The 16,394-nt window shown below is 37.4% G+C and overlaps 1 protein-coding gene across 1 annotated transcript in view; it reads right to left on the bottom strand.

Moving 5' to 3' along the window:
• Nucleotides 1–16,394, bottom strand: part of clstn2a (calsyntenin 2a) — a 221,289-nt gene that overhangs the window by 32,048 nt on the left and 172,847 nt on the right. Inside the window, exons 7-8 of the mRNA XM_082173501.1 lie at nucleotides 15,574–15,831; nucleotides 11,272–11,393 (exon numbers count right to left, since the gene is read on the bottom strand). Coding sequence (XP_082029627.1) covers nucleotides 11,272–11,393; nucleotides 15,574–15,831 — 380 coding nt within the window. The remainder of the gene's footprint in view (nucleotides 1–11,271; nucleotides 11,394–15,573; nucleotides 15,832–16,394) is intronic.

The raw sequence follows: 16,394 nt of genomic DNA, 5'->3' as shown, positions 1-16,394 counted from the left end.
ATACCATGATAATACCATGGTTCTTTTAGGTGCTGTGTTGTAAGTGTATACCATGGTTTTATCATAGTACTTTAAAGATTACATTATAAAAAAGTACACATTAGACAGTAATAGTACTATACTGGTAAACATACCATGATACTGAAATGTATGTACCATGGTATTAAGTTACTCCTAAGAATACCATGGTACATGTCCAAATCACAATACTACTTTTTGTTATGTTGTATAATTTTTTTATAATCTTTTTTTCTATTTTAATTATTACAATAGGAAATGTGCAAAACACTGCTTTCTTGGACAAGTGTCATGGTAATACTAAGTCACCATGGTACTTATGTAATTGAATGATCCCCCTATACATTTAGTCAAGTCAAGTCACCTTCAAAGAATTCTACATAGCGCTTTTAACAATATATATTGTTTCAAAGCAGCTTTACATGTGATAACAGGAAATTACAGTAACAGAGATTGTTTTGGCTTTACAGCAGCTCTAGAATAAAAGTTATTGTCCAGCTAAAGTTAGTTTTGATAGATTGATTCACTTCCATTGCAAAGATAGTTAGTTATTAACATTACACCGTTCTAACAGAAAACACTCAACGTGCTCCGGCCCGCTCATCCTCACAAAACAGTGCCTGGTGGCTCGAGAACGCAAACACTTAAAAAAAATTTTTTTGAAGAAAAGGTTTTCTCTGCGCAGACCTCAAAAACGCAAACCCACGAAAATGCAGACGCCGTGAACATGCGCATCACGTGTTTAGTTTATAGGTATGCGCGTTTGAATATATATATGTGCGCAGGCGTGTAGTCCTTCTTTACGAACCAACCCTCAACAAACTACTTGTCTGGCCATAAATGTGTATAATAAATAATTATTTATCTCTTCCATATAGGCATGTGAACCGGAATTATCCAGACAACATTTTATCTGTACAGAGGTAAAGGGAAGGGAAGGAGGCCTTCACAGGGGAGAGACTAGGTGACACTGGAATTTACAATGGAATTACATGGCACTTCAAAGAATACATGGAATTATCATGGGACATATACAAATAACAGCAATACCACAGTATTATAATACCACAGTAACACATATATGAACATGCAATTTTATATATGCGAGTAATTTGCTTAAATAAAATTGTATTCAAATGACTCACAAATATAAAATTGCATGTTCATTTATGTGTTACTGACATGGTGCATGTAAAAACAAAAATACACTAACATTGTATCCTTTAAAAAAGCACGTTAATATCGTGCTTTATGTAAATGACACATGCAGAGAGAATTTAAAGAAAAACAATTTCATCTCACTTGCACGCACATTTCGACATGTTGACATCCAAAGGCAGTCAGGTTAGGATGCTCGCTGTGGGTGTGAAAGTAGTGAGTCTCCCACTGGGCTGTTTAATAAAAAAGCAAATATTCTCCCCACACAGTGGTGAGCAACGGCAGCCCTGCAGTTTGCCACACGGCTGCTAACTCATTAGTATGTCAATAATGACACACTGGGGTCTGTGTGTCTCCTCTGTTTCCCCAGGGGGAGTGAGTGAGGGAGAAACTTTGAGCGAGTTGATATTTCACGGTGCATCACTGTGACAATACGTGCATATGTGTGTGTTTGTGTACGCACTTCTGTGGGTTTTTTTCATCTCGTAAACAATGTAATGAGACAATAAAATACTCAGCTAATGAGCCTGGGACCGTCTCAAAGGCACATGCCTGTTTAGAATGCAACACTGTTGGACACAGAGACACACACAATGGTCTCTGAAGGAAAATTCAAGCTCGTTCATTGGTGAAAGCGCAAATTCAAACTCCAGTTTTCAATTATAGAATGCGATGATGAGCTGTTGTTGTTCTCCTGCGCAGTTTTTCAAACGCAAAAAGAGAAATCTAAGAGTGTTGATGTGCGTAAAACACATAAGCCTGTTGCTGATACCATCACATAACATTTTAAAGGACAGAAAAAAGCCATTTTAGCTTTTATTTCTGATGTGGCGCTTCAGTCCGAGCAGTATCCGCATGCCAGAAATGGCGCTGTTGACCTCAGACACTGGCTGCTTTATCAAAGATGCTCGTTTGACACCTCCAGATTTGACGTGCTCCACATGCTTTTGAGTGGAGAGAGAGTGAAAGGCTAGCATAGAGCAAGGAGGAGGCAGGGAATGGATGGGGGTAATCGAAAGTGTGGGGGCGAAAGCTGGGAAAATAACTCACTGGAAGTCATCAGAGGAATAGAGCAGCGAATCTCTCCAGCCACTCAGTCCGAGACTGATGGGGGCCACTAAGTTCAGCTTCAGTTCATCAAGGCATGCACACTTTCATATCCACATGTGTGCCGATTCAAACCCCGGTTCCTCCGCCATGCTCTCTAAAGCGATACGCAAATCTATGCACACTACATCTATCACTCCCTATCTTCCCTCAAACATGTACACGCACTCTTTCAGCATGACTTTTTCCCTCTCGCCCCTGCATTATTAATGCAAATCCATTACACTGGCATGGCACTGGGACCGAGGTGGGCCAAAAGAGGTTCAGATGCAGGGAAGCAGCCTCGTTCCTGGATGAGGACATGCAGCAGCACTCAGCCAATCACAATGCAAGGCAACCACTTTACCTTTAAGTTAAAGGGGTCGTGAACTGCATTGTTTTATGTATCCTGGGGTGCACTTATAACATTAGTATGATTTTTACAAATCATAAAAATAAGAGGCATTTTTCCTAACCTGATTTTAGATTTAGTCCTAGATTTGAATGCTCTGTTTGAAGTCTGCTGTCCAACTTCGGTGTAAACTTTTACCACATTTTTACTATTACAGCTATCAAGGTTAATTAATCCTGAAAATTGTTGATAACAGTATTATATTTAGTTTTTTTCAGAACTCTTTTTCTGAAAAATATTTAGTTTTTTTCAAACAGCGTGAGACTCACTGAAAAAGTCACGCTTGTTTGATTGACAGCTCCAGCAATTGTAAAGGGAGCGTTCTTTGATTGCTTTCTATATAAAGACTTATCATAGTTAATTTAACAGATTATTTTCATCCTACACAGAAAAACAATTTGAAGTTGACTGTAAAGTCACTGGTTTGATTTACTGACACAGACAAAAACATCTGACTGTAGCAACATGAATCATTACATATCAGAAAACACTGGTCACAGATCAGTCATTAGAATTAACACAGTTTTACTTACATGTTGTCACATTACCATATCGCAAAAGTCTGAGATCAAAGCCTGCGCCGAAATTATGACTGATTTACCAAAGAATCCACAGTGAAATGTACCGGATACGAATAAATAATGACCACATTCCAAGCATTAGGATACTTTGGAAGGTAATGTTATTTTTAGTCCAGTGATCCTGTATCGCTCTTCTTGCAACGATGAACTAGAAGTATATATAGATATATATGTGCACATTCCACATTCTCTGGGCTTGGTTACAATGAAAGCTGTTTTATTGGGAAGTTTTCAGTACTGAAACTTACAGGATATTCTTAGAGTATGATGATCTCTTATATGTCAGAAGCTCAAGGAAAATGTAATTTCTCAATTCATGACCCCATTAACGCAACATATGCGTGCAAAGATTCAACATATGTGCATCAGAAGCCACTGAAATTGTGATCAGATGGTTCTTACGAAAAGAGAATTGGTATTCTTTTTGTGTCTCCAGAGCTCTAGGCAAAGCATTCCTGGTGGAGTGGAGAACAAAATTTACTTTGAAGCAAAACATGGTAGGAGGGAGAGAGAACGTAAACACCACCTCCCTCCACCCCAAAAAAGAACATCAGACTGTGAATATTTTGGTGCTGCTATATTTGGAATGTCAAAAATAAAAAAGAAGCAAAAGAAGAAATGGCGTATAGATTAAAGTCAGGTGATGTGATTTTTACGGTCTCCCTCACTTTCTCTACCTCTCTCATGACCAGCTTTTGGTGAAAGTTATGGAAGAGTGTATTGTCGTAAGAAGAGGCGGTGGTGCCTGGCGCTGATAGATGAGCAAAATTTGTTCAGCTAATGTGGAAACAGAGCTGTAGAGATGCATTATTCAGAGGCTCATGATTATTTCACAGTGAAAAGCTGCCTTCAGGTACATCACAATAGGCTTTGATTATGGCAAGACGCAAGGCATGAAAAGAAAAAGAATACAAATTCAGGCTTAGAGCTAATACAAAACACAATAGTTTTGCAACTTTTCTGACTTCCCGCATTCCTTCCCCTATTCTTTCTATGCATAATAAGAACATGTTAAGGAGTGAAAGACGTTTCAATTCATTTAAATTCTAATGGAAAGTATTTCACATTTCGAGTTTCATTTATCTCTCCATTGTGTTTTTGTGGCCATATAAGTAAAGATAAAAAAAAATAAAAAATCTGTGGCCTCATAAAGAATAGAATAGAATAGAATAGAATAGAATAGAATAGAATAGAATAGAATAGAATAGAATGAAGCAAAGATACATTTTCATTGGACAAAATCCCATTTTGGTTCCCATCTGAATGGCATCCTTCACTGTGTCTGAGAAAGCATTCTGAGCATCATTTGCATTTGAAAAAGTATCTGATTGTTTATTTTTGGCCTTTCAATCAATGTGATCTTCCACACCTGGAAGTCTTGCTTCTATTTAAAATGATCAGAAGAACTGTCAAACAGGCTGGACTTGGCAAACAAATAACAATGATTCAAAAGCAGAACTTTCAATGATATAGACAATAATTTGTGATATGTCATAACATAATGTAGCATTCAAAATCTGGCATTTTGCCTACAGCCTTTGGAAGCAACAATGCAGACATTACAATAAAATAATTGTGATTAGGCTATACATTGACTTTTTTTTTCACATTCCTGACAAGCAGCAGACAAGAGTTAAGTGTATTTGCTGTAAATATAAGCACCTGGAAAATCAAACAACACGAGTTCCTCCCCAGATTTAAATTAGCTTTAAGCACCAGTGGGACTCATCTGTTTGTCTATAGTTTAAGTTTTACAGCATTCGATAAGCTGCACGCTCTCCTCTGTGAGATCTCATTATAAGTCTTCATGTATTCATTAAAGCAAGTAAGCGGTCATGCATGAAGCGCAATCCATCTAACACAAAACAATACAGGTTCTTAAATGCATCGCCGAAGGAAGCCACAGATGTGGTGCATGTAATTGTGAGTAGATAAGCGTGCAATGAATGTCATATTGACAGGACGGGGTGTCATTTTCTGCCGCAGCAGTGCGGGTCGATGATCTGAGCGAGACAGAGATAAATGACACACCTGCTTAGGCTTTTCTGCGCCCGTACCGATTGGTCGAGGTGGGCCACGCACAGACCCTTGGTACATGCACACACACCTCCGATCAATGAGCAGAAGTGTCGACGCAAACAAATCTTTGACTATTGATTTAGGCCAGCGTTGGAAGAGCCATTAACAGATGATTTGCCTTGCGTCTTGAACAATGTTTTCATAGATCTGCTAAGAGATCATGGATGGCTTCCATAAGTGTCTGTTTAATGGCCATTGTGGGGGAAAAAAAATAGGATAGCTTATTTTTATTGTTCTAATTCAGTGCAACTGTTCAGGGTGCATTGCTCATTTTAATAGAAAAAGTCTTGCCTGTCCGAAAATACCAGATGAACTATGCACACTGACACTGAGGGGAGGGGATGACCTTTGGTTTTGCCTGCCATACCATATCACAACCATGCCATTGAATCATCTCTTCATTTTTTATTTTACTTTTTTTTATGAATTTTCTTTATTGAATTTAGAAATGTAGAGAATAAGCAAAAAAAAAAATTTTTTTTTTTTTGTGATATGTGATACAAATATGTGATATTTGTGATACAAATTTACATTTTAATACAATATAATTGGATATAAATTAACATTTACTTTCAACCCACAGCCCTCAATCAAATTTGATTTTTATAGTAAAAAGTTGGGGCAACTCTGATCTATACAGATATTTTTTTTTTTTTTTTTTTTTTTTTCTTCTTTTGAGTTTCACAGAAGAAAGAAAGTCATACAGGTTTGGAATGAATTGAGGGTGAAAAAATTTAACTACTGCTATTTTATGGAGCTTTTTTTTGGAACTTTACAGATACACACTATGGATGGCAAAAAGCTGTATAAAATATTTGAAAAAGTCTAATAAAAGCAAACAGGTTTGGAACAACATAAATGACTAAATTAAATTTTTTAGTTCATTCCTAAACAACAATAATCTAAAAGGCATTCCTCTGAAACCCGTACATCTTATCCATCTGGTTATAGAAGGAGAGACAAAGAGAAACAAAGTTAGTAAGTGAGCAATAAAAATGACAAATAGTACAGAATAAACCCCATCAAGTATTTCCCTCCTCTCACTTGGCATCACTCCCTCCCTCTCCATCATTCTTTTCCTCTCAACGAAAAGAGGAGGGGGGGGGGGGGGGTGGGGGGGAGCTAAAGAGGCAGGTGTGAGGAAGATTGCAAAATCAATAGGGCTAAATGGAGTTGCAGCGGAAGCCATTGAGTGTCCTCTCAGAGTGCTGATGAGACTGCAAAGAGCAGCATTTGGATGAGATGCCCAACAGCCAACACTCAGTGTGTTTTTTCCCTCTTCCTCTCTCTCCAACTTAAAGTGTGTCTTCTGTGCTATCACCGCAAAGCTATTTGACTAGATCAATGTCGGGTCCTTAATAGAACACGACGCTCACATTGCCGCTGGCCGCTAGGCTGGGGTGGAGACCGCAGCGTCAATCAAATGGTCTACAGGTGCCTTAGATCAGCTCTCTGCCACAGTGACAGAAATACCACAGCACCTGCGGCCCCTCCCTCACTTCACGACAACACACACATTCCCGTCCTTTCACTCAGCCGACAAGCATCTTGTGCAATGTGACTTTCTCACTTTACGGTATTAGCAAGCTGTGCGCCTGTGGGTCTCATTGCACACAAACCCCCCCCCAACTTTGCGTTCCTGCTTTTAAAGAGCGCTGGTGAGGATGGGCTAATCACTGAATATCGAAGTTTGTGGCATTGAATCTAGTAAAATTGTGTCAAAGATCTGGGTTGATACAGTGGGTGCTTTAGTGGAATAATTAGTCTCTGGATTTGCCATAATTTTGTCAGTGGCATTAGAAGCACTTGGTATCAAGTAAAATAGTTATATGAGGAAAAACTGTTTTCTGAGTAATATTTTTGTGAAATAATTACCTATTACTTTTGATTAATTTGATGTAAATACTACATTTGGTTGTTCTCAGCATCTATCCCTATTGTCATGGCAGGTACACGATAAAAAGCAGTTAAAATAGATAAATAAACAAATTATTTAAAAAAGTTTAAAATAAGATAAATAATTTACACAACCATTCTAAAGTTTGGGGTCTGTAAGAATTTTTATTTAATTTTTTAAGAGATATATTATGCTCACCAAGGCTGCATTTATTTGATAAAAAATAAATAGTAAAACATTTTTTTTTTTAATGTAATTTATTTATGACATGGTAATGCTTAATTTTCAGCAGCCATTACTCCAGTCTTCAGAGTTACATGATCCTTCAGAAATCATTTTAAAATGCTGATTTGGTGCTCAAAAACAATTATTATTATCATCAACACAGAAAAATGAAAAATGTGTGTGTGTGTGTGTGTGTGTGTGTGTGTGTGTGTGTGTGTGTGTGTGTGTGTGTGTGTGTGTGTGTGTGTGTGTGTGTGTGTGTAAACTGTCACTTTTGTTTTCAGGATTCTTTGGTGAATAGAACATTAAAAAGAACAGCACTTATTTGAAATATAAATATTTTGTATTGTGTAAATGTATTTAATGTCACTTTTGATAAATTTTATGCAAAAGTAAAGGTTTTAAAATCTATGTAAGATTTTAGGTGCACTTGAGATAAACATTGTAGAAGTTTTTTGTTTGTTTACATTTACTAAACATCCTTAAGAGAACGGTGTCTCTTAATTGTGTGTTTAAAGGTCTGATGACATGTACAGTACAATAAAATATGTTCCACTGACACTAGAATAACCCACCCCTAAATGTCACATAAAACAACAAACTGGTCACTTTACCCTTTCTTCCTGTGTAAGTAGGCTGTTCTTGGCCAGAATAAAACTGCAAAGTGGCCCAGACGTTATGCCAAGAGTCAAAAATTGGTTTGTTGGGATTAAAGAAAAAGCCAAACTAACTACGATGACATTTACAACAGGATCATCTGTTGTTTAGGTATCAATGGCAAGTAGTCAGAGGTCGGGCAGAGAGAAAAGAAAGAAAAATAGATGTGTCTCATGTTGGGAACAGAGCTGTGCTGTGCTCCGAGATCAAGGCGAGCATATTCTGTTTACCGCCTCCAAGCTGGAGAGACACCATTATCAAACCATGCTGGAGAAGAGGTACATGGCAGGAAAAACAGGAAGAGAGAAAATGCACTGAAGTGTAAACAAGCTCTTTCACACCTTTTCTCGCACTCTCCTTTTCACGCGCTTTCATTTACAAGCAGATATCAGATGGGAAGAAAGACTCCTCCCTACAAATATCAACAAAGTGGCCATGAAAGGTAAATGTACAAAAAAGATATACAGAGAATATCACAGCATATATGTTAGAAGCAAACCAACAGCTGTGTGGAAGTCAGACGTTTTGCTTACAGTGTTACAGTGTTTTATGTGGTGGATGTTGACAGGATTGTAGGTATAGCGCGGCTCCTTCTGCAGCTGACATTGTTTTATGGCAGCCTGTCTACTGACCCCATATTGTTTACTTGTGTTCCTCATCACCTGCTGAGCTCTGCCTGGCCCTGGGAAAGGAGCCGAAGCTTTGAAAGGAGCACATTTTCTCTGACCTGTAACAAACTAAGTACAGCCGTCAAGAACACTGAGGCAGAACCAGTCGTCTGTCTGAGCTGTTTGTTTATTGTCATTATAACTGAAGTGAACATTGACTTAACGCCTCCTTAGAATAATCATATGCTGGTTAAAAAACAAACAAACAAAAAAACACATACACAAATTATGGTTTATATAGCTCAAAATATATAAAAACTGGGATTGCATGTCTTATATATGTTGTCTTTTATTATTCTATTTAAAAAAAAAATTTGAAAGAAGTGTCACCAAGGCATGTATTTAATAAAAAAAAATATCAACAAATTATATTGTGATTGTGAAATATCTTAATTTAACATAACTGTTAAATTATATATATATATATATACATATATATATATATAATTTATTCCTGGCAAATCTGATGGCAAATCTGAATTTTCAGCATCATTACACTAGGCTTCGTCACATGATCCTAAAGAAATCATTCTAATATGCTGATTTGGTGCTCAAATAACATTTCTTATTGATATCAATGTTAAAAACAGTTGTGCCGCTTAATATTTTTGTGGAAATCCCTAGGATTGTTTGACGAATAGAAAATTTTTAAAGAACAGCATTTATTTGAAATAGAAATATTTTGTTACATTATAAATGTCTTTACTGACCCCAACCTTTTACACAGTCATGTATATCGGTATCAAACCGATATTGGAAGCAAATAATATCAATAAATAGGTGCAATAAATATCAATATTTCTAAACAGTTATTTATCTTATCTACTTTTTATGCCCAATTAAGTTTGTTGCACGTTGTCCTGTGTAGCCAAACCTGACAACAATATTGCAGCTTATTCTGACGAAGAACCACCAACATAGACAGGAAGATACTGCCTAACTGACATGTAAAGCAACCAATCACATTTCTTTTTTATATACCTTTTAAGGGCTTATCAAAAACAACAAAAACAACACATTATCCTACAATAAATACCAGTGAAAATAGCAGAAAATCTGTGTAGAACACATTTCTAGATTACCTGCTAATACGTGTTTCAGACAAACCTCCGATGCCACCAACCTCGCTTTTATCCAAAGTGGCTTACAATTTACTTATTAAAGGTTGCTCACACTTAAAGATTTTAAATAAGATTTGCCAAGTAGCTGTTCTGTTGGTTGCTAGTAGCTAGTAACGGCTAAACTGTATCATGAGGCAAATCGCATTGCAACATATTTGGATAACATTGAACGTCAGTATTGCTAACAGTCTCTGTTGTTTATGTAGCCTCCAATCGGCAACTGAAAGTGAATGCCTTCCAATAGCTTTGTCACTGCAAATCGCTGTCAGTTTGAACGCCCCTTTTTCAGGGTCAGTTCTCCTGGAGCGACCTGAGGTTAAGTGCCTCGCTCAAGGGCACAAAAGCGAAAGCTCATGTCTTGTCCTATGAGGGATTTAAATGTATGAGCGTTCGGCACCCAGCCCAGATCTTTAACCACAACTGCCACAGAGAGGAAACAAATGCAACTCATGAGGCCAAATTCTTCGCATCATAGTTCGGCTGATCGAAACAACTGCGAAAAATTTTAGCACTCACATGAATGCTACATTCAATTTGGACTATGACCAAAACCTGCTTTGCTTGTGCACTCGAGAGTTTTACTTACAGTAATTGATCTGGACTATTGATCAAAGGCCTCTCAGACATCGACCTGTTTTGTGTATTTGAAAAGAACAAAAAAAGTATTTCAACAACATATACAGTTGTTTACTGAATAGATATGTACTGTATCTAACTTTTTGTCCATATACAGCAGCTCAGAAAGGTTTGAGAAGTTGTGTGTGTGCTAGTGCACGTCTGGATGTGAGAATGTGTATGTGCATGTAATTTGCGGTTAAGGATTGGCGTGGGCGAAGGGCTATCATTATGTTCACTGCGAGAGGTCATTGCTGTGGAGAGCTTTTCATACTGATTACACGTGTCTAACCTCGACTCTCTGTTCACCTTGGCAGACGTTGAGAGGCATGGTGACACACACACACACAGTGCTCTCAATCAAAAGATTAGTCCGCACTCAACATTAGCCAAGGGAAATGTTGGAAATTTGAGAAAATCAAGTGTGTTTCCAAACACAAACAAGCCACATACGAGCCAACTAAGCAGTAGGAGAGATAACGCGAGTGCTGTCTTTACGTCAGCTTTCCAATTTGTCCTTCTGATAATAATCATTTTACCAGTGACAGATCACTCGTCGCAATGGAAAGATCAGTCATACGCATAATGAATAATTCAAAAACAGGTAATTGAAAATTATACAGAGCGAACTTCACTTCACAAGTGATTACTATAAATGGAGCCCGATCAGTGTGGCATTTTTCCCATCCTGTTTATCAGAATGCTGGTTGTGATGTTGAAGGGCATGTGTGACAGGCACCCGGGGGCCCCTCACCTGCTCCAGTCTCCAGTGGAACTCTGCTGGCCTGAAGGAGTCCAGCTGAATAAAGTCTCGCCTCAGCAGAAACACCAGACGACAGTTGTGCACGTACAGGGAGTAATGATGCCTGTTCATCTCTGCAAAAAAGCAAAACACAGAGAAGGCTTACTGTATATGCATTACGTATCACTGCGACACAGGACAAATATATATATATTTTTTTTTAAACATCACTCTCAGGAAATAACTTAAAGATTTACTTTTATAAATTTCCATGTCTAGCTCCGAGAGCTTGTCTAAAACTGCATAGTCATGTTCGAAAAACTCCAGTCCAGACTGTTACATTAGATTAGACTTAAGATGAGGAGAAAAGTCTTGACATAGAGAGAAATGAAAAGAAATTGTAGTTCTGCAGAAACTGTGAAGGGAATAGACTAGGGATGAAGTGACTAATGAATGAATAGTACGTTTGACAAATCATACTCAAATAAATTGCTATATACACACAGATCTGACACACATCCGATCTTCGTCCAAACGTTTATGTTCATTTAAGACTCTTCAACTCATTTTAGTCTGTGCTTATGAGGATACTCAACAAAAACAGTGATTTTGACATAATTCTAAGTAGGCTTGAGACTCAAAAGAGAACTCAAATCGTTACTGGCACGCTGTCTGAGAAGTGGCTTTCTATGTATGCGTTCACAGAGAGCTGCTTCACAGACAGTGTGCCAGTACATCTTTGAGTTCTCTTTTGCATCTTTATCACGCTTGAATGGTTTAAAAGCACTTAAAGGGATAGTTCACTTTGAAATTAAATTTTGGTATGTTTTAGCTTACCTTAAGGGCATCCAAGATATACAAAAAACAAAACAAAAAACAACACTAATCACACAAACTGTATAGAAAAATATTATATAATAATGCTTACACATTTTGCTTGCTAGGTAATTTTATGCTAAAGCATGGTTTCTGAATACACTTTGAACTTTTGTCAATGACAACAAATGTTTCATTTATCTCTTCTGCAGGACTGAATGCTTCTTAAAGAGATAGTTCTCTTTGAAATTAAATTTTGGTATGTTTTAGCTTACCTCAAGGGCATCCAAGATGTAGGTGTCTTTTTTTCCGCAGTAGTTTCAATTTTGATATTTTTAGGTCAACCCGTTCTTGTCTGTCAGTCATATAATGCAGGTCGATGGTCACTGTCTCAAAGTGCATGCACAGAGTCCAAATTAAATCATATATACACTAGATGTCGCCTTGGCTACGGTTTCGTTCCAGTGAACTGGAGTAGCCAAGGCGACTTCTATTGTATATATCTATACCCACCCACGCTCTCAGATCACTTAGACGTAGCTGTGTACAAGAGGTAAAAACGATATAAATACTGTTCGTTTTCTCACACAAACCGCTCGTTTCGTGTCTTAGGCCATCAATGTGTACTTACGATGGGGAATAATTTGGACGATGGGGAATTGTTTTAATTTGGACTCTGTGCATGCTCTTTGAGACAGTGACCATCGACCTGTATTATATGACTGACAGACAAGAACGGTTTGACCTAAAAATATCAAAATTGAAACTACTGCGGAAAAAAAGACACCTACATCTTGGATGCCCTTGAGGTAAGCTAAAACATATAAAAATTTAATTTCAAAGTGAACTATCCCTTTAAATTTAAGACAGGGTGATCATAGGATAGCCCTACATGCGGACCATCCTTGGTTGGCCGCGCTCTCTTGCTTTTCTCACGAACGAATGCTGAGATAATTGCATTAAATATTTTTAATGCATTAAACAGAAAATATTAATAGCAGAAATTAGCACATCACTTTTATAATAAAATGCATATCAGAATGATTTCTGAAGGATCATGTGGTACTGAAGACTGCAGTTATGGCTGCTGAAAATTCATAATACATATTTCCCCTATTTTTATATTTAGTTTACCTTTCCCATCATTTAACAATTGAAGATGAACTTTATAACAGTAATAAATTAATAACACCGTTAATGATAATCTTTAGCAAATCTCAAAATGAATATAAATTTGTCATATTGTATAGTACATTATAATATTGTGACGCCTAAATTCACTAGTCGCATTTTAAATTATTTTATTAAAATTTTATTTTATTATTTTAAGTTTTATTTATTTTTTTAAAATTTTATTTAATATTAGAAAATTCTATTCAGCTATTTATCAGTCATTGGCCATAACATGAAAATAATTATCAGTTTAAAGGGATAGTTCACCCAAAAATGAAAATTCTGTCATCATTTACTCACCCTCAAATTGTTCCAAACCTGTATGAATTTCTTTATTCTGCTGAACACAAGAATATGGAAGAAAAACTATGGAAGTCAATGGGGCCCAGCAACTGTTTGGTTAACCATATTCTTCAAAATATCTTCTTTTGTGTTCAGCAGAAGACAGACATTCACACAGGGTTAGAACAACTTAAGGGTGAGTACATTATGACAGAATTAAAATTTTTGGGTGAACTATCCCTTTAATGCTATAAGCCAGAATTCAATCCACCGTGATTAAAGAGGTGACAACTAGCTACCTGCAAAAAGCTGTGTTTTGACCACCTTAAACTGGTATTACCTGTTTTTTCCAGCTTGATCCAAACCAAATGTCAATCTGTTATAAAGTTAATCCTAACAGGAAGGGCATGAAAGAGCTGCCATTCAATCTGAGACAATTGTTAGATTTCTCTTCTCCCACTGATATTGACATGCTCCACTGTCCATCACGTGTCTCCGCTCAAAGCATGTCTGGACTGCTTTCATGCTCTTTCTCAGAAACCTCTCATTGATCAAGGTGGCTGCCACGTCTCCTCCACATGGCGCCCCTCTCTACTCACCTCAACGCTGCCCGATGTCTCTCGTGTGACTGCTTTTAGTGCGTGTTAAATTGATTAAGTCTCACACCCACTCAACATGACGCCTGGGATCAATGAACTCGAAAGAGTCCTGCCAAGCAGCCGGCCCCGATCAGGGCCACTCGGTCTCGGAGAACTGGCCACTGACAGTCACACTGCATTTCTTCCTGGCTAGAATTTCCCTTTAACCTCCAGAGAATTGTGTTCTTAACCACTCTTTAATCCAGATCTAATCCATAGTCTTAATCTCTCTCCCTAATACTGCTGGGCATCGTATGGTACTGATCAAACTTTTCTCGGGTTAGTCTAACACATCTGTACCACTGATCTCTTCAGTTCTATCAAACTGATCATCTTGTCTTGGCCACCAGACCTGGAAAATGTAGACGTAATCTAAAATATTTTAGCACTATAGGGGGCCTACACACAGGAAGTTATTGCATGCTAATGCCACTGTTTATTGGCAAGGCTTATTTAACATCTGATTCAATATAGAAATTATGCATTTTGTACGTGTTTTGCAACTATTCAGTGAATTCAACCTCAGTATATTCCATATAATTGTGACCGGCCTCCTCTGATTGGTTTATTGTTTTAAAGCTGATATATATGCCATGAAAAAAAATATCACTGGACCAATTTCATCGCATTAAATCTCAAATGCTGCTCTGGTCATTCTGAAATTCTGGAGTCAAGGCATATAAACATGCTACATAATACTAACATTCAAAAGTTTGGGGTCAGTAATATTTTAACCAAAAATATTATACTTTTATTCACCAAGGACGCATTAAATTGATCAAAACTGACAGTTAATACATTAACATTGGTAACAATAAAATCTTTAGAAATTTCTATTCATCAAAGAATACTGAGAAAAAAAACGAGAAAAAAACCCCACCAAAACATTACGCAAAACTACAAATTTCAACATTTATAATAATAAGAAATGTTTAATGAGCACCAAATCAATATATTACAATGATTTCTGAAGGATCATGTGAGTCAACACTGGATCAACACTGAAGACTGGAATAATGATGCTAAAAATGTGCCATCACTTGAATAAATTATATTTAAAAATAGATATAAAGAAATAGATAACAGTTGTTTTAAACGGTAATAATATTTCACAATATTACTATAATTTTACTTTATTTTTGATCAAATAAATGTAGCTTTGTCAAGCATAAGAATCTTCATTAAAAAAAATTGGTTAAAAAAAAAATCTTACTGACCCTAAACTTTTGAACAGTAATAATAATAATAAAATATGTATAGTTTAATTTTTAAAAAATATTTATATAGAGAGAGAAAGCACAGAGAAAACGCAAGTGCCCTACATGTATATCCGTCTCAATCGAAGACCCTGCCCCTCATAAGTGTTTAACACATGCCTATTGAGTCAACACAACAAAAAGCTCACCAGTTTTATCTGAATTACAGAGCAATGTCTCCTTCTCGGCTCTCAGTCCAGGACTTGGCCCGTGCTTCATCCATGTTGCTATGGTAAACTGATCTGTCAAGTTCTGTGGCACAACCCACTCTGGGATATTGGCCGCCTGTCGCCCATCAAACCTGAAGATGAGGTCGCTGTCTCGTCCGCTGTCTGTCAGCAAAGAAGCCGTCCAATTTGTGGATGCGCTGGGGGCCGGGAGAAGGTCTGTGCTGCCCGAGGCTGCTCCTGTGGAGATAAAAGCACAAAGGTTAGTTCAGGTTACTGCGAGAGGCAGCGATGAAAAATTACAAGCTGTCTGTCACAAAGAGTTAAAATCATGTTAGTTGCCCTGGCATTCAAATATACTGTGCATACAGCACACTTCAAATCAAATTAGAGATGAAAAGCAAATAACATTTGGTTCCGAGACGCACATTCAACCCTGACTGAAATGTCATTTCTGAAAGCAATCGTCTCATAAAAGTCATTGCTCGTGGCCTAGCAACACTCTGACACGTTAAGCTAAGGGTGCTAATGCGGGTTAAAAGAGTTCGAGTTTGGCTTCATCATCACTTGGGAAGCATATGTCATAAATATGTGCCAATAACGAGAGAATTTACATTTTTGAGTGAACTCTCTCTTTAAAAATATGTAGTATAAGAAACTTCTGAGATATAACTAATTGTGGGCACACTCGCTTTGAGGACAAGTCTAGTACAGATGCCCTAAATATGCAAGAGCAGTGCCACCTATCAATCTTTGATTAGCCTCCTGTCTTCCTCCCTCCTGCCCACGCTCACTCATGCCTC

This window comes from Leuciscus leuciscus (genome assembly GCF_965113295.1).
Source record: "Leuciscus leuciscus genome assembly, chromosome: 6".
Classification (NCBI taxonomy): Eukaryota; Metazoa; Chordata; class Actinopteri; order Cypriniformes; family Leuciscidae; genus Leuciscus; species Leuciscus leuciscus.
The sequence above is the reverse complement of the archived record's forward strand: the minus strand, read 5'-3'. Positions and strand labels throughout refer to the sequence as shown.